The sequence below is a fragment of the Myotis myotis genome, unplaced genomic scaffold (assembly GCF_014108235.1).
Source record: "Myotis myotis isolate mMyoMyo1 unplaced genomic scaffold, mMyoMyo1.p scaffold_m19_p_5, whole genome shotgun sequence".
Classification (NCBI taxonomy): Eukaryota; Metazoa; Chordata; class Mammalia; order Chiroptera; family Vespertilionidae; genus Myotis; species Myotis myotis.
Genome location: NW_023416357.1, coordinates 51,028,681 through 51,047,959, shown reverse-complemented (window position 1 = coordinate 51,047,959; position 19,279 = coordinate 51,028,681). Strand labels below are relative to the sequence as shown.

The following is a 19,279-nucleotide window of genomic DNA, read 5'->3' as shown; positions in this document are numbered from 1 at the left end:
ATTTGCCCAAAACCACAGCTGAATTTTATCCAAAATACAGTGAGTCATTTAAAGTTCATGCTCTTTTCTGCACAGAGTTGTGTCCTCTGAACATAAATAAGTAGTCACTTCTGGTGAGTGTAATAACAATATATAAGGTTTATTGAGCTCTTCCTATAAAAACATATAGTATAGAGCAAATTCTGTTTCAAAGAAGCTAAAATCTGGGGGGAAATAAAACTTACAAATATGAAACTATTTTACTTAAAATATACAACCTTGTAGAATGAACTTCTATTCAGTACATGGATGTTCTACTCCTGAATTTGAGGTTATCTTAGAGTTTATATTAAGTGCATTTAAAATATATGAATGGCTGCCAGTTATAGTTTAAGTGACTCTATTTGATTTCAGGTAAGTAACCAATAATTGTTTCATATAAATACTAAAAATGTTTTCATTCATTGTTTATGTGAAATTCAAAGTTAACTATATTTTACTTGCTAAAATTAGACCCTACTATGTGTGATCATATACATTTTCGGTGCCTGTTTTATTTTCTTATTATAAATATGTTTAAAACATGAAAATTCTTATGCATTTTATGGATATCCCAGGCCCCTCTTATGATGCTTATTTTTCCTGCTTTTTCTTATTATATGCTATGCTGAAATAAACATTATTGTTATACATATATTTGTATAAATATTCCCAACACCCATTAGTTGTCTTTATTTTTCTTACTTTATTAATCCTCAGTTTTATTGAGATCTAATTGACATATAACTTTAGCTTTCTTTTGATCTTGCTTATGAAATATGCAAAAATAAATTTTGCTTAAATTTTATGTGGTGAAGTTTATCAATCATTTCCTGTATGACTTCTGGGCCTCCACTTCAAACTTATGTATTAAAAATGACTTACACTTCCGGTCAAGATGGTGGTGTAGGAAGTACTCGCCTCCTCCCACAACAAAATCAAAATTACAACTAAACTACATCACAACCACCATTCAGAACCTCCTAAAATCTAGCTGAGTGGAAGTCCTACAATCAGGATTTAAAGAAGTGACATCAAGACTGGGGCAGAGAACAGGCGGGTCCCAAACCCACATGTGACGGGTAAAAATCAGGAGGGATATTTCAGCAGCAAAGGTACTGCGCTGAGGAGCAAGGGGTCCCAGCCCCATAGTAGACTCCCCAGCCCAGGGTTCCAGTGCCAAGAAGAGAAGTCTCTGCATGAAATAGTCACTTTTCTTCGCTTTACACTATTTGGCAAGGCCTCCTCTTCCTACCTGTGTGCTTTGTAATTTTTTTTCCTACCCTTCAGGCATTGGATTTAAGAGACATATAAAAAGTAAAATAGGCATGACCATCTAAAACCCTGTTGTAAACATTTTAAGGATTTAAAGGTCACACGTAAGAAATATAGTACTTAAGAATTCATATGCATGTACTCAAAATCTTTTTTACTTGTATATCAATATATTGATAAATATTTTTATAAGAAAAGCCTCAAATAAACCCCGATAAGAGTCTTTTCCTTTAACAATGATGCTTTTTAGATATGCTTCATTTATTCTTAGGGTCTAACATCTCCATTTAATTCCATCATTTGCAGAAGTGTAAACAAATAAATAGGCTTAAAATTAAACCTGGTTGGTCTAAGTCCATACCCATTTAAATGCCTGAAGTTATCTGGTCATTCCTGAGTTATTCTGTTCTGTGAAAGTTTTCAGTGCCTGGGAGGAGCAAAGAACAAGCTGAGGGCAAAAGCTCCTGTTCTGTAGCATTTAAGCAGGAAGAACTGGCAATCTGGTCCAAGTTCTCTATTTATAGACTCAAAAACCAGATGCAATTTCAAAAGATATTTGTCCACCTTCTAAGAATCAGACAGAGCCTGTAGCTTCTGACATCTGCTGCCCCTTTTCTGACACTGGCTATCCGTGCTGCGGCAGGAGCTAAGTCATCACTCTCTGAGTTTAAGACTGAGGCTTCCATGCCCTAACTGGTTTGGCTCGGTGGATAGAGCGTCGGCCTGCAGACTGAAGGGTCCCAGGTTCAATTCCGGTCAAGGACATGTACCTTGGTTGCGGGCACATCCCCGGTCGGGGGTGTGCAGGAGGCAGCTGATCGATGTTTCTCTCTCATCGATGTTTCTAACTCTCTATCCCTCTCCCCTCCTCTCGGTAAAAAATCAATAAAATATATTTTTTAAAAAAAAGACTGAGGTTTCCAAACAGGTGCAAGTCACATGCAAGCAAAAGTACATTATCAGATATGATAAACTCCACTTCTATGCTCAGAAATTTAACTCTATTATAATTTCATGATCACTGACATTATAAACGTGCATGTGTGTTTGTTTTTATTTTTTAAATTCACGAAACCTTCCGGAACCAGCTGCTGACACGTGCCGAGCCTTACCTTGTGTATTAAGTGCATCACGGCACTGAGCTGCTCGTCAGTGCTCTCTGTGGCCACCTTCACGCTGACGCTGTGGAGCACTCTGCTGAGGATGTCCCCGTCCAGGGGCTGCTGCAGCTGGTCCGCAAGCCCCCACACGGCCTGCGCGTCCGCGTCGGAGACCAGCGTGATGTTGGCAGTCCCATACGCTGTATCGACGCGGGCACCGCCTTTTGGGTCAAAAAGTACAACCTGGAAGCGTTTAGGAAATGGATTTAAAGACCCTGTCTCTGGGGTTAGGACGACATCCAATACGGTGTTTCTCCGGCCAGGTTCGAAGACCAAGGTGCCTTCAGTTCTCACAAAATCCTTCCCAGAAAGAGCTGGAGAGATGAGCGTCCGGCCCACTGTCTCAGCGCTCCTCAACTCCTGGAAATTAAACAACACGCCTCAGTGAAGCTGCCGCACCTCTGATCTCGTCCCACACAAACTCTGACTTTCAGCAAATTCTATTCTTAGACTGATGGGCCGTGACAACATTACAACGAAATCAGTGGGTTTTATACTTTTTCTAATCTCCTCAGGTAAAGGGGAAAATGTACAACATACAGTGATGAGGTCAGGAAAGACAGATGCCTTAGAGTAGACCAAGAAAGAGAATTACAATTGTCCCGACTACCTCACAGAATTTCTCCAACTGTGAACACTGTGCTTAAATAACACAGGCTGCAAATGCAAGTATGGAGGAAAAGAGGGAATCCTTGCATTTGCATTTTTGCCTGGAAATGTGGAGGAGATGGGGTTTGGGGAGAAAAAAGAAAGCGGAGGGAAGAAAGGAGGAAGCAGGAGGAATGGGTCTCTTGTCCTTTCTACTGAGACAGGAAAACACCTTAAGGAATAAGGACCTTGGGCATACACACACCTGAATTTCCTTGAATTGTGGTTATTAAAAGTTTTTTGTAAATCGAAGCATGAGAACTTAGTCAAGGAAGAACCAAAGTAATGTGAATTTGCTTACTAATGAGCAAACTAATACTAAACTCCCAATACCTGCCAGGCGGCATACTGTGGGTGCAGATATGAACAACAGAACCCCTGCACTCACGGAGCCTAGCAGAGGACATAGTGCAGAAGTTATAGAATTAACAACATAACTTTATATGAAGATAAATTCTATGAAGGAAAGTAAGACTAGGCAGGGCATGAGGGTGATGGTAAGGTTGCTCAGGGAAGCTGTTGATGTGACATTTGAGCAGAGACCACAGTGGTGTAGGGCAGTGGTCGCTAACTGCAGCCCCTTGAGTGTGGCTCTTCCACAAAATGCCACATGCGGGCGCACACGTACAGTGCGATTGAAACTTCGTGGCCACACTCAAGGGGCCAAAGAGCCACATGTGGCTCGCGAGCTGCAGTTTGCCGACCACTGGTGTAGGGGAACAGGGCACATAGGATCTGGGGAAAACATTCTAGGCAGAGGGAACAGAAATTACAAAGGCCCTGAGGAAGAGCCAGAGGGCCAATGTGATTGGAACAAGGTCAAAAGTACAAGAAGCTGGCACCAGAGAGGTGGGCAGGGGCCAGATCATGTACATCCATTTTACAAAGTGTGGCAGGAACACCCTGGAGGGTTCCAGGAGAGTGACAGATTTTATCTTTTTGTGACTGTTCTGGCTGTAGCAGGGGATATGCATGAGGCAGGGAGATAACTGAAGTAGGGTTGTATAAGCAGAAAGAGTGCTATGTGCACAGATTGGAAATATACTTTGAATGATGAGTCAGTAGGACTTCCTGGCTAATACAGTGTTGGGTGGAAAGGAAGATGAGAATGGATCAAGCTCAATTTCTTAAGCTGGGGGGAGGGGGGTGATTTTTTTTACTACAAACTGCACATATACATTCTGCCCACTGTTTTCCTGTAGGATTTATTTCAGACGTCGAAAGGAAAGGGAATCATCAAAATGTTCTTGTGTTTATAAAATACATATAAAAACAAGAAGCGCCCTAACCGATTTGGCTCAGTGGATAGAGCGTCGGCCTGCAGACTGAAAGGTCCCAGGTTCGATTCAGGTGAAGGGCATGTACCTTGGTTGCGGGCACATCCCCAGTGGGGGGTGTGCAGAAGGCAGCTGATCGATGTTTCTAACTCTCTATCCCTCTCTCTTCCTCTCTGTAAAAAATCAATAAAATATATTTAAAAAATAAACAAAAAAACAAGAAGCACTATGCAATTGAAAAGAAACAATGGAAAGCAATATAGAAATAGCCTTTGCCTAGAACAGGCAATGTGTGCATAAGGAGGGAAGGCTTACTCTTTCCTGTGTGCTTTGGGCCAGTACACACATATATAAACGAGAGCATTTGAATGGGTTTTCAAATTTGGATTAGCTATAGGCCTATTGAATTTAATGTTAACTAACTGAAATGAGTGCTATTTTCATTATCTCAAAACTTTATATCCCTTACCTTTTTATCATAAATATGTGGATATAAGAGAACGAGTGCTGAGACTATAGTATTTACGTCCTGGGATTGCTGACCCACAGAGTATGTGCACTACTGCTACTGTTTTAACTACATAATGAAAAACTATTTAAAGAGATAAAATGAGGACTGATATCATTGTAACAGACTAGCAACTTGGTCCATAATTTTCTCATTCTTGCCTGCTACTGAAAATAGAATTATATGTGTTTGCCTTCTAGTAATATGCCTAGCATTAAGAGAGAGAAAATACAGAGGCAATGAAGCAATAGGGAAATAAAATACCAGAGAAGTAAAACTTTTATTTCTAATTTTAAAATTGAACTTTTCATTTTGCAATAATTCTAGATTTACAGGCAGTTTACAAGCTATAATAGAGTGACCTCCTGGGCCCTTTACCCAACAGCCCTCTTTGGTAACATTCTGCGTAATCGTACTAGCTCACAACCAGGATATTGACATTGATACAGTCACGATACAGAACATTTCCATCCCACAGGGTCCCTTCATGTTTCCACAGTGTTATAAAAATGCGATGAGTTACATGCTAGTGGCAGCATGTGTTTTGCAAGAAATCATTTATGAAGAATCTAGAAAGACTATATATAAATATGACAGATATTGGCACTCAGATTCTTATTTTGGCAACTTCAATTCCCTTCTCTTCAGAGTACAGGTTTGATCCATAGCCCCAGTCAAAGCATGTGTAGCAGGCAACCAGTAGATGTGTCTCTCTCACATCAATGTTTCTCTCTCTTTCTCTCTCCCCTCTCCCTCCCTCCCACTCTCTAAAGACCAATGGAAAAATATCCTTGGAGGAGGGTTAACAAAAAAATAATGCTGGAAAGGTGCATGGTGTTGTCTGACCCAATCCCAGGATCTGGTCACTTCATGTTACATAGTACTGCTCTTCTGAGTCCCTGGATACCTACCTGTTCCCTCTCTTTCACCTGATGTCACCGAATAGGACGGATTTGAAAAGTGGCAGTTAACACCACATGAGCTCATGGATTTAAAGAAATATACAGATCAGTTGTTGCTTGAAATTCCAGAGAAGATTTTCAACTAGTTCAAATATAAACAATAACAAAGACCTTGCTTTTTGTTTCTGGTCTTATATAGTCACACTGTGAAGAAATTTTAACTCTCTAAAGATCTTATAAGACAGATTTATGCAAGACAGTTTGCATTACACAACCAACTTTTCCGAAAGAAAAATACAAAACACTATCATTTTAAAACATGAAGTTTAATATAATAAATATAATGTGAATTATGATACAATCATAAGAAAATAATGTATTGCTTATTCTCTATTTCACTACTCATGCCATAGTTAAAGAAGAAAACCTTAACTGTTAATATCTATCTCATGCTTACCTGGGTACCGAAGTTAACAGACACCATTAGTCCTGTCCCAGAATCTCTGGACACCTGCAAACTGATTAAAGTGGCCTTTTTATGAGCCACTGGTAGCCGGGAACCCACAGAAAAATACACGAGGCTCTGAGGCTCAGCACTCTGTAAGAATTTGATCTGTGCAAATCTAGCGCTACTGTTTATCGCTGCTCCAGCAGTGACTTCATACAGTTCCACAAAAAAATATGTTTCAACTTGTGGTATCTGATAATGAAAAAAAAGAGATTACCATTTTTTCTATTTTTAGATAATTCTGATGTTATTAATTGGTACTGTTCATACATAATTACAGAAATAAATGTATACTTAGAAATTCAGTCTATATGATTACAGAATTAAAATCTTATGTTAGATTACCATGGAATTTATGAAACACCATTTTTCTCCCTGGGTAAGCTTCTTACTATAAAAATCAATGTCAGGAGACAATCTATGTGCACTTCAATAAGCAAAAGGATAAATAAAATATATTCATACAATGAAATGCTATTTAACAGTTAAAAGGAATGAAGTATTTCAATATTTTTCCATATGGATGGATCTGAAAACAGAATGAGTGAAAAATCAAGTTGCATGATGGTATGCATAGCATGATACAATAAATGTAAAGCTAAAATTACATAAAGCTTACCACATATCATTAATGAACACATATTTGTTTAAACATTTAAAAATTAAAATGCCATGGCTAGTTGGCTCAGGTGGAGGGGTTGGGTTGGGGACAGGGCAGGGCATGGAGCTGCTCTGGATAGAGGAAAAAGAGAGCTTCAACTTTGTCAGGAAGGTTTTATTTTTAAAGGGTTAGACATAAATATTGATAATAAATCATCAGTTTGGTAGTTTTATGTATTTTCCAAAATTTAGAATCAAATAAGTCTAAATTTAGGCAAGATAAAATTAAATTTTGACCCTGTTTAAAACCGATAATTTCCATAAGAAAGTTACATATAGTCTTAGTAATTTAAAGGATTAAGAATTCTAACAAGATACCAAGGGAGGCATCCTGGAGAAAGTGGTGTCCTTAAGGGAGAGTTAGTAAATGTGGGGTTGTGGGCATAAACCTATTTGAACAAATGCATAGAAGAGGATTTAAATGTTTTCAAGTAGAATAATATGACCAAAATTCTTTTCTAACCCTCACCCAAGGGTATGGTTTATTATTGGTTTTTAGAAAGGGAGGGGTGAAGGGAGGGAGAAAAAGAAAAAAAGAGGGAGAGAGAAAAATCAATATGAGAGAAACATTGATCTGTAAACACCCCAACTGGGGGATCGAATCCATAACCTAGGTATGTGCTCTGACTAGGAATCGAACATGCAACCTTTTTGGTGTACTGGGCAATGCTTCAACTAACTGAGCCCCCCAGCCAGGACTGATCAAATATTTTGAATACTGACATTTCAGTTCCTCCTTTTCAATGTGATAGGATATATTAGTAGCTAATGAAATACCGTAAATTAGGAAAAAAATCAGTGGGAAGTCAATATTTTAAAAACTTATTTCCTAACTCTATCATTATCAAGGCGGTCCACAGCAGAGCCTTTGCCAACCATTAATTCTCACACAGCTCTCTAGTCCATAGATTAAGACCTCTAAAACTCTTTCTGATGGAAAATAAAAATCAAGTTCTTGGGCAGTATTGGTTGAATGGCTTAGCTCAGGAAAAATCAGGCTGGCTGTGGAATATGTTATTGCTATAAAGCAAATAAATTCCCAGAGATTTTTAAAGCAAAATGAAAAGAAAATTACCAGTTTAATAGGGTTTCAGTGACATGACATGACAATTTGAATAGCAAAAAGAAAATCACTTAGTAAATAATTAAAATTAGTTGAATTTGAGACTTTTAAAAAAGAAAGGTATGTATAAGTGGACCTACACAGTCCAAACCAGTGTTGTTCAAGTCAACTGTATTTTTGGTCTACAGCTGGGAATCTTGAATGTGGAGAGCTGACTTAAGTTAGAAGTGAATCTCCAACTTCAAAGGCAGGTGGTACCCATAACCCCAACATATGTTTGGGGTCAACTGTAATTGTATTTGTGTGTGCTTTTTCTGCTGTTTTAAGTGTTTGGCATATACAAGGGAGCGTCGACCCATGAACCAAGAGGTCACTGGTTTGATTCCTGGTCAGGGCTCTGCCCAGGTTCTGGGCTCAATCCCCAGTAGGGGGCATACAGGAGGCAGCCAACTGATGTTTTTCTCTCACAGATGTTTCTGTCTCTCTATCCCTCTCCATTCCTCTCTAAATATACATATATGTATGTATGTATATGTACATATATATGTATGTACACATACATATATATATACTTTTGAACATTCATAATATTATGACTGGTTTTTGTATTAAATATTTGAGTTTAATAAATTAAGTAGTAGACAAACAATAAATACTATTGAGTGCTCCCTAGGCATTAAAGTATCACAGAACAGTCATTTTTTTAAACAAAAGCCACACATGATTACTAAATGACTAAGGCTCTGTTAGGACATCAGTGACCAGTACCACCTGAATAATGCAGATTCCTTTGGAAAGAGGGGGGAATGCCTGTCTTCTGAGTGTCATGGGCAACATGAACCAATAGAAATTCATCCAAAGGTTGAGAGGCCACACTTAAGCATGGCCTCTCTGCCCCTTAGGTAGATCGAAACGGAACTTTCTAACTGTAGATAAAGGAAGAGAACTTTTATCCTATGATGAAATCCATAGACATGATATGATTAAATCTATAGTTATAATAAAAGCAAAACACTAAATATTCAGAGTAACCAGAGATACTAATTGGCTGAAAATGATACAAGGGACCATTCACACATTGAGCAGGTGGGCCAGGAAAAATCTTAGAAATGACAAGAAACAGAAACAAAGAAAACTGATGAGCTTTTTTTAAAAATTGAGATATAATTGTCATATAACAAGTATTAGTTTTAGGTATACACTAATGAGCTTATTTATAAAAATTCTCTAATGAAATCAATTCTGTCTGTCACCCAGCAAAGAGATTTCGATATTACAGCCAGACGAGACATAGTCTCCACATGACCAATGTGTGTTTCAATAAAGTGGTTTTAAAATACTAATTCTGAAGCAATACAATTAGAAACTGACAATGCTATGCCTCCTCATTTCTTACCTTCCCAGGTTTGAGCTCCATGGTGATGGAGCACTTTGTCTGACCTGTTGCACAGGTTGTGATCCCGGACACAGAGAGAAGTTCATCCCTCAGGTTCACTCCGTCCTTCTGGAGCACAGGGGATGTCTTGTTAAATGTGACTCGCCAGGAGACCTTGACATCTTCAAAGGCCCTAGGAGCAAAGCAAAACCTTTGCAAATGCAGCAACAGAGTGACTTACCCTGTGTCTGCTGCAGAACGTGTTCCCACAGTGCCTACGTGTACCTCTTCATCCAAAGCACGTCCTGTACATAGTATTATTTGACCACACTCTACTCAATCTGGAATAAGTATTCATTGAACCACTGTGTATCAGGAATGTGAAAAAAATAATAATATTTTTCTGCTTACTATGTCTATTACCAGAAATATGAAAATGAAAATAATAGAGAACTTCTGGGTCCAAGTAAATGTTCTTCATTTGTCTTTTAATAATAATTCTTCTAAAGAAAAAACACAACTGCTAAAAAAAAAAATGGTTGTTATAAAAATAAAGGGTAGGAGATGCCTTACATTTTCAGAGATTATTTAGGCCCCAAAGTGTAAAAATAATACATATACATGTACATGTGCATACCTAGTGCATGTATATGATGAGCATTCAGAATGTGTGTACTATAAGTCGCGAGCAAAATTTTTGGTGCTCCATGTGTCCCTAACAGTAAATGGTTGTGCATGCAGAGTGATCACACAATAGTAAATGCAATGCAGTGATAACTTATATAAGCTGCACCTTATGAAGTACACTACATTCAAGGTAGCCCTAAGTCATGCTCCTAAACCAAGTGTGTTAAATCACAGACTAAGAACTAGAGCATCTGAACACTGACACACCAAATTCCACACTAGTTTTTATCAACATTTGAACCTGCCTTTACCACTTTATGAATTCAAATACAGACACACAGGCTGTTACATCTTCCATGTACACACACACACACACACACACACACACACACACACACACACACACCTGTTTGGCTGCCTTGTGACAGTAAGATGCAGTCTGTTTCTATCAGCTCCTTCACCCAGCTCGAGCCCACTCTGGGACCCTTCACTGAATCCTATGATGCCATTTTGAAGATCACTCCCTGAAAAGAAAAATGCAGGGTTATATAGTATACTTAAGACTTCAAAAGATCTCCAATGCTCCACTAATCTTCCCAGCTGAGATGGTATAAAAGATCTTTACTAAAAATAGGCTGGAATAAAAATGATGGCTAACACTTTGAAAGACCAGAAGAAAGAAAACTTCAAATCCTACTCCCCACCCTGAGATACATGCTCATCTCTCTCCGATGAGACTCTACTTTATATCTCATATCCCTTGACATTTTATGTGTTTACTAGAGGCCCAGTGCACAAAATTCACAATCTGGGACCCCTCGGGGGATGTCCTACTGCCGGTTTAGGCCCGATTCCTCTCGCAATCTGGGACCAGTGGCTCCTAACCACTCGCCTGCCTGCCTGCCTGATTGCCCCTAACCACTCTGCCTGCTTGCCTGATTGTCCCTAACTGCTCGCCTGCCTGCCTGATCGCCCCTAACCACCTCTGCCTCATCGCCCCTAACCACCTCTGCCTCATCGCCCCTAACCACCTCTGCCTCAGCCCCCACCACCACAGCTTTGTCCAGAATGACGACCTTCAGCTGTCCAGTCTAATTAGCATATCACACTTTTATTTTTATAGATTATTAAGAATCAGTGTATCCTCACAGAATGCAAGTTCTACAGAGCGGTAATGCTGTATTTACTGCTGTATCCCCAGGACCAAGAACAGTGGCCAGCATACTGTAAGTGTTCAATAAATATTTATTAAATAAATGAACTCCATTTAACTGATTTACCTTTCTATAAAAGAGTTGACCACAGACCATTTATATTACACATTCAGTTATTTGCCCCAGAGAAAAACAGAACTAATAAGGAACTCATGAGTAAGTCTGAGTAAAAGAAAGTCCACTCGCCTGCCTGCCTGCCTGATTGCCCCTAACCAGTCTGCCTGCTTGCCTGATTATCCCTAACTGCTCGCCTGCCTGCCTGATCGCCCCTAACCACCTCTGCCTCAGCCCCCACCACCACAGCTTCGTCCAGAATGACGACCTTCAGACGAGTTTCTTTGTTGTTGTTTTTAACTCACAATCCTGTATTGTGATCACTGCTACACTGAAATCCAGATTCAGGCATGGTCGCCAGTTTGATTTCATACACTGTTGCAATCCTTTAATTTCTACTGAAGTTAAATTATTGTAAATTGAGGTTACAGGCACCCTCATACTACAAAATTGTATTTAAACTGGAAAAAATGTAGGGTCTGCACTGCACTGAAATAGTGCACTGTTTTTTCATAGTGTCATCTTAAACTCTCAGCACTGTGTAAAGCTCATAAATGTCTGTGTAAAACAACAGAGTAGGCAAATACTTACTGTAATGTATTGACAAGACGAGCTAGCCTACCTAAAGAAATATAGTATGATTTCAGAAGAAAATTGCAAATTATCACCAAAATATTTTATAAGCTACATGAGAAATTCTTTAAAAAGTCATCATATTTTAAGCTATTATAATATGTACACTCAATAGTAAAAAAAGATATGTAATATACTGCATTGGTCCAAAACAAAAGCAAAAGAAGATAGTTTTAATCTGTTTCCCAACAGATACAAAGAATTTCTTGATAATGAGTTCTTAGACTTTGGGATGGATTATTGAAAGTGGTTGGGTAATCCAGAATGAGCATTCAAAACAGGATAGGCAATTGTGTACTTGGATGACTAAATTAAGTATATTTCAGAAGAAGAACATGGACTTATGTATGTTTAAGGTTTTCCATATATTGTGAAAATATAGATTGTTTAACTAGCTCTGAGCTAAGTGACATTTACAGTCCATTCAATTCTAGCCTAGCACCTCAGAACAGCATCGTGTGTTCATGGTATGGGTCCATGCCATAGGAAGACTATGTGGTTTTCTTTGTTGTTTTTTTACCCATTTTTATTTGTCAATTACAGTTTACTTTCAATATTGTTTTGTATCAATTTCAGGTATACAGCATAGTGGTTGGATAATTACATACTTTACAAAGTGCTTCCCCTGATATTGTCAATACCCACATAGCACCATAGATGGTTATCAAAATATTGACTATATTTCCTATACTGTACTTTAGATCCCCATGGATATTTTATAACTATCTTCTGTATTTCTTAACCCCTTCCCCTCTTTCACCCAATCCCCTAACCCAGTGGTCGGCAAACTGCGGCTCGCGATCCACATGCAGCTCTTTGGTCCCTTGAGTGTGGCTCTTCCACAAAATACCGACTTCTGCACATGGGCCACGAAGTTTCAATTGCACTGTACGTGCGCGCCTGCAAGTGGTATTTTGTGGAAGAGCCACACACAAGGGGCCAAAGAACTGCATGTGGCTCGCGAGCCGCAGTTTGCCGACCACTGCCCTAACCTTGCCCCCCTTTGGCAACCACCAGTCTGCTCTCTGTCTACAAGTCTGGGAAAACAATGTTTAATGAATTACTATAATAATTCAAATAATTCACTCTTTTAATTAAAGATAGATCTTTTAAAAAAATCCTACACCACAAAAGTGGTACCTTTTTCTCTCCATCCCTCCAGAGAGGTACCTGTGATAATGATCATGGCAAAAGCTGCAAACCCGGTGTCATCCTTCCCCGTCACAATCTGTGCTCCCCCTCGTGGGTCTGTGAGAAAAACGTAGAAGAATTCCTGCCCCTCGGGCTCATCATCGTCCAAAATTTGAACCAATACTTTCCGTTCTCTTTCTCCATCTGCAAATGTAAGGATGAGAGTTTGTTCTGCAAAGTCCTCCTCTTCTACCGCCCACGTTAGGTTGGACAGTCCATAGGCATCATGAAAGGGCAATGCATGTGGTTCCTTCTGAGCAGATCTTCCACCGAAAGTTTTAACTGTTACACTGACATTGCCAGTAGAGCCACCAGTTCTTCGGATAAGAATCTCTGCTGCGTTCAGTGTCCCATTCTTCATGTCCTCCTCCACGTAAACAATGGGCGGCCCAAGACTAAAGGCTCCATGAATGAAAACATTCGCAGTTCCAGTGGCCGTCTCGGGCCGGATGACAGGGCTCGCAGTTGCCCCAGTATCGGCGGCTGCCACTGCCGTTGGCTGTGGAGTGGCAGTTACCTTGGTCACGTCGGGGTGTGCGGTGGAGTCAGTTCCTGCGTCATCGTCATCCCGTATTGTGATCACTGCCACACTGAAATCCAGACTCAGGCGCGGGCGCCAGTTGGTGTTTGTAAACTTCTGCAATCCTTTCATTTCTACTGCGGTTAGATTAATGTAAAAAAATTCTTCTATCTCAGGAAGCTGGTCATTAATAATGATTATTTCAAAATGGACCTCGGCTTGGAATTTCTGAAAAAGCAGCTCCCCGTTCTGAACAGGCTCAAAATCTTCCCATGGCTTGGCACTCCCTGCGGTTGTCTGATAGGAGACTTTAATAAGATTGCCGTGGAACCCAAAGAGTCTTTGTACATGTAATCTGATCACCTGAGTACCCTCTGACACGACGATATGCCTTGAACTAGGGGAAAACTGAAAGATTCCCATTGGCTCAATTTCGGCAACAGTGAAACCTGATCTGGAAAAAAAAAAAAAAAGAATTGATGAAAATAGAAATACCACAGCAGAGATTCATTTTTCACGTATTTAAGATGCTGTGCAGGAGGGCATCTTAAAAATGACATGCCCTTTCAGATTCCATAAAACCCTAGTACTTGCTGATGAATAAATCAGAGCACGAGAAATGTAAGAACAGGAGTTGCTGTCAGTGGCAAGGGGCCCTCACACGTTTGAGCGAAGTGAGGAGCTCAGAGGTGCCTGCTCTGCTTCTCCAGTCAGCCCAGAGCAGCTCTCTGAAAGGTCTGACACGCTAGGCTCTCTGTTATGATCAGTGCACAGGAAACCACAACTTCTTAGAACGTTCTGGACGTCAGCCAGGTTTCTTATCTACCAAATAGAAATAGTTGCCCTTGCTGGATGCAAAATCCTTGCATCATAATGGGCCAATTCCCTCACACAAATGCTACTGGGATTTTATATGTGGACTGGAGGAAAACTTCCATGCCTGCATGATTAATCCTTAGCTTTAATCCTGTAGAGTTTTGTTGTGAGTTAATGATTATGTCAGAAGTATCATCAGCCTAATCCAGACCTCAGGCATATTTTCTTTGACTAACAGTTTTTGGGTTTTTTTCTGAATTTGAATGCCTTTAAGGAAGGACACTCTAGGGTCCACCACTCTCTATAGTAAAGCACTGATAACAGATAGCACAATGGTTAAGAGCTAGATTCAAATCATGGCCCCAACCATTATTATCTGTGTGACACTAGGTATGTTACATAATCTATATGTGACTCGCTTTCTTTATCTATAAAATAGGACTAAAAATAGTATCTATGTCATACGGCTGCTGTGAAGAATAAGAGTAAACACATATCATTCTTAAAGCAAAAAGCATTTGAATTTGTTGCCCTAAAATACATTCTATAGCCAAACACTTTTGAAATGACAAAAGTATGAACTAAAGCCATATGTGATGCTACCAACCAGTGTCTCCCACACATGAACATATTATATACAGAAACACACTTGAACACACACCAATTTTACCCATACATTTCCCTCCCACTTTCTAAATAAGTAAACTGAAGAACAGAAAGATCCTGTAATGCTCCCCAAGTCACACAGCAAGTAAGTGGCAAAATGAGCTAACTTGTGGCAAGTAAGTGGCAAGACTAACTCCATAAGTCTGTGCTAAAGTCTGCCCTCTACTGTTTTGATCAAGCCCTTCCCAACCATGAGAAAAGTAAATTGCTTTTGACTTGAACATATTTATCTGCAAGTATTCTGATTTAAATTAAATTCAAAAGAGCCAATGGCAGAAGTCATATTATTACTCTATTGTGACAGCTGCTTCTTACTCTGAATCCCTGGGGGGAAAGCAGGTATTTTCCAGTTACTTCTAAAAAGACAGCCCCTTTGAAAATAGGTGACTTTGCCATTCCGTTTCTTATTGGAGATGTTACCCCGGGCCAACCCTCTGGAATTAGAGGCCATGGTGGTGAACTGTCTGCAAGGCGAAGGGTGGCGGTGCCTCCCTCTGTGGAAGTCGGCCTGGCCCCATGGCATCTCTGGCATGCAGGCCATGCGGTACTCCACAACAAACTGTTCTGGCATCTGCTTCAGGGAAAGTGATCTCGTGGCGTGTTTTGTTTTTGTTGTTTTCTTGTGTGTGTGTTTTTCTGTTTCAACAGATACATTCCAGATTGTTCTTCAGAGACATCTCACCTAAGCTCGGCCCCGCCAGGGGCACTGCTCTGGACTCCTGAGAGGTGAAGGACAAAGGCCTCTGGCTGGCCAGGGCTGGGAAACGTCCACAACAAGACGCCTTTACTTTGTTCTCCGTGGGAAAAGGAAAGGCTCCCTGGAAGGAAACATGAAAAGGGAAGTAGGGTATCCTTTCTGAGTTCTTCAATGGGGATTCGGCTCTTAAAGATGTAGTGAAATATTCCCTTTTCCAAAATTCTATTACAGGCTACGAAAAGAGAAACATTTTAAAGGTGGGGAAAGAGGGAAATAAACGTACAGCAAGCTTGCTAAAACACATAAACGCTGCCTCCTCTACCCTGTCTTCAATCCCTGGTCCAGGTCAAACCCTCTAACATTTCATCTCACTGACCTCATAAAACTAATGGTATAATTGAAAAAGAAAGTAGATTAAGTAACAGTTGCTCTACTGTCAAATATTCAGGTGAACATGTACATGAACACAAAGGTGTGCCTTTTTCATTTTATTATTGTATGATCCAATCTAAGTTTTTAGAACTGCCTTTAACAAACTCCTGATGTATAAAGTGAGCTTAGTGACCACTATTTCCGGTGAGGTATGAAATTTTTAATTTGACTGAATAAACTTTCTCTCATCCTCACCAAGCTATATTACAAAACAAACAGGTCATTTTCCCAGAATAAGGAAGACCCAAGAAAATTAGAGGCCAATTACATACCTCCATGTGTTACAGAGCAGATCTTAGAAAACCTACAACTCACCCAGTTTCGGGGTCATGTTGCCAACAACAATGAATTCAGGCACTTCTAACCCAGGAGCATATCCGGCCACCCAGGAAACCATGATGGAGCCGTAGGTGCCTCTCCTAGAAATCGCCACGTGGCTTGTTCCGGCAGTGATGTCCGTGAGGGGAAAGGCGTTCGATTCAAATCCCACCTGAGGGAAAACATGCTGAGAATATTCAACTTCTCTCTATAGACCCTTGTTTTCTGGAGAGTAGATTAAAAGTCAGCTTCCTCTTTGTTTACACAATATATTTTTCCTGTTTTAGAATATATTCAATTAAAGAGTAATATTTAAGAAATGACATGAGACTTGATAATTTATTCTATTTTGTAATTTTAACTATAGTATATAGCTTTATTTCTTTAAATCAAAATGTAGTCCTTTGAATAACAATATCCAAAAAGACAAATGTAATTATGGTTAAATGAAAGCAAAGGATTAAAACTGGCAGTGTAGTATGACTTGTTCATGGGTCTTTATGAAACCCAATTTGTCTAGAACTGAAATTTGACTTCTTTCTAAGACATAATAATATATTGTTTATAAAATGAGCACCAGGAACTAGATTTTTTTTTATTAAGGTTCTTTTAGATTTTTGATTCAATTGAATATCTTTTTTTTATTTTTGAGGACAAGAAAGCATCAAAGATTTTTTTAAACAGTCATCTTTTTCATTCACATAAAGTAAGATATTTTCTTTAAGGGAAACCTTCCCAGGGTACCCTGAGATTTATAAATTATTTATAGATGAATTAACTTCTGGTCAATGAGTAAGAATAAAACCAGATTCCTGGCTTTATTTGGACAAATCAGTTTACCTCTTTTGGTCCCATTATCTATAAATTTGGGATACTACATGATCAACAATTCTATATTAAGACTCATTCTCCCCATTTTATTTTTTTCTCTTCATTTTTTAAAAAATATATTTTTATTTATTTCAGAGAGGAAGGGAGAGGGAGGGAGAGATGGAAACATCAATGATGAGAATCACTGATTGGCTGCCTCCTGCACGCCCCCTACTGGGGATTGAGCACACAACTTGGGTATGTGCCCTGACTGGGAATCAAACCATGACCTCCTGGTTTATAGGTCAGTGCTCAACCACTATGCCTATATCAGCACAAACTTGCCATAGGAGCCTCAAAAATGAAAGGCAAATATTCACAAGTTTAGTAGATGAAAAAGACTGAAATATTAACTGATGTTTCATTCTAATTCTAATTATCCTATCTAATAAAAGAGAAACATGGTAATTGGCGTACAACCGCTACCCTTCCCATTGGCTAATCAGGGCAATATGCAAATTAACTGCCAGCCAAGATGGCGGCTGGCAGCCAGGCAGCTTGAAACTAACATGAGGCTTGCTTGCTTCAGTGACGGAGGACTCCAACATTCCCCGTCTGCCGCTGCAGGCCTCTGAGCTGCAACTCTAAGCAACTATGTAACAAATATAGAAGCTAAACAAAACCCCAGAAATCTGCTTTAGTATGCCGGGCTTCAGCCAGCAGGATCGCAACATTGTAAGCAAAGGCCAAAAACCTACTTTCAGCAGCAGAGGCCTAAGAGCTGGAGCCAAGCCTCAAAGCTAAAGCTGGCCCAGAATAAAAAAGAAAAAAAGAAAAAAAGGAGCGGTTGGGAGCTTCAGTCACCCCCAGCCTGAAAACAGGCCTCAGCCCCTCACCCAGACTGGCCAGGCACCCCAGTGGAGACCCCCACCCTGAAGGGTGTATGACCAGCTTCAAACAGCCATTATCCCCTCACCCAGGCTGGCCAGGCACCCCAGTGGAGACCCCCACCCTGAAGGATGTGTGACCAGCTGCAAACAGCCATCATCCCCTCACCCAGGCTGGCCAGGCACCCAAGTGAGGACCCCCACCCTGAAGGATGTGTGACCAGCTGAAAACAGCCATCATCCCCTCACCCAGGCTGGCCAGGCACCCCAGTGGGGATCCCCACCCTGATCCAGGAAACCCTTCAGGGCAAACCAGCCGGCACCCACCCGTGCACCAGGCCTCTACCCTATATAGTAAAAGGGTAATATACCTCCCAGCACCGGGATCAGCGTGATAGGGGGCAGCGCTCAAACCCCCTGATCGCCCTGCGGCTGTGTGTGTGACGGGGGGCGGGGCCACAACCTCCCTATCCACCCTGCTCTGTTCGTGACAGGGGAAGGCGCTCCAACCCCCTGATCAGCCCTGCTCTGTGCCTGTTAGGGGGAGCTCCCCAACCCCCTGATCGCCCTGCGGCTGTGTGTGTGACAGGGTGCAGTGCCCCAACCCCCTAATCGGCCCTGATCTGTGTGTGAGAGGGTGCGGCGCCCCCCCCCCACAGGCCCTGCTCTGTGTGTGACGGGGTAGAGCCATAACCTCCCCATCGGCCCTGCCCTGAGTGTGAGAGTGGCAGTGCCCCAACCCCCTGATCGGCCCTGCTCTGTGAGTGACAGGGTATAGAGCCCCAACACCCCTGATGGGCCCTGCTCTGTGAGTGACAGGGGGCAGTGCCCCAACCCCCTGATTGGTCCTGCTCTGTGCGTGACAGGGGGTAGCGCCGCAACCTCCCCATCGAACCTGCCTTGAGTGTGACAGGGGACGGTGCCCCAACCCCCCAATCGGCCCTACCCTGAGCGTGACTGAGGGTGGCATCACAACCTCCTGATCGCCCTGCTCTGAGCATGACAGGGGGCGGTGCCCCA

At 41.0% G+C, this 19,279-nt stretch overlaps 1 protein-coding gene across 1 annotated transcript in view; it reads right to left on the bottom strand.

Moving 5' to 3' along the window:
• The window catches only part of ADGRV1 (adhesion G protein-coupled receptor V1), a 459,983-nt gene that overhangs the window by 270,056 nt on the left and 170,648 nt on the right, over positions 1-19,279 (bottom strand). Inside the window, exons 73-79 of the mRNA XM_036308704.1 lie at positions 16,560-16,734; positions 15,798-15,933; positions 13,093-14,087; positions 10,428-10,545; positions 9,416-9,587; positions 6,246-6,488; positions 2,406-2,813 (exon numbers count right to left, since the gene is read on the bottom strand). Of these exons, the coding sequence (XP_036164597.1) occupies positions 2,406-2,813; positions 6,246-6,488; positions 9,416-9,587; positions 10,428-10,545; positions 13,093-14,087; positions 15,798-15,933; positions 16,560-16,734 (2,247 nt within the window). The remainder of the gene's footprint in view (positions 1-2,405; positions 2,814-6,245; positions 6,489-9,415; positions 9,588-10,427; positions 10,546-13,092; positions 14,088-15,797; positions 15,934-16,559; positions 16,735-19,279) is intronic.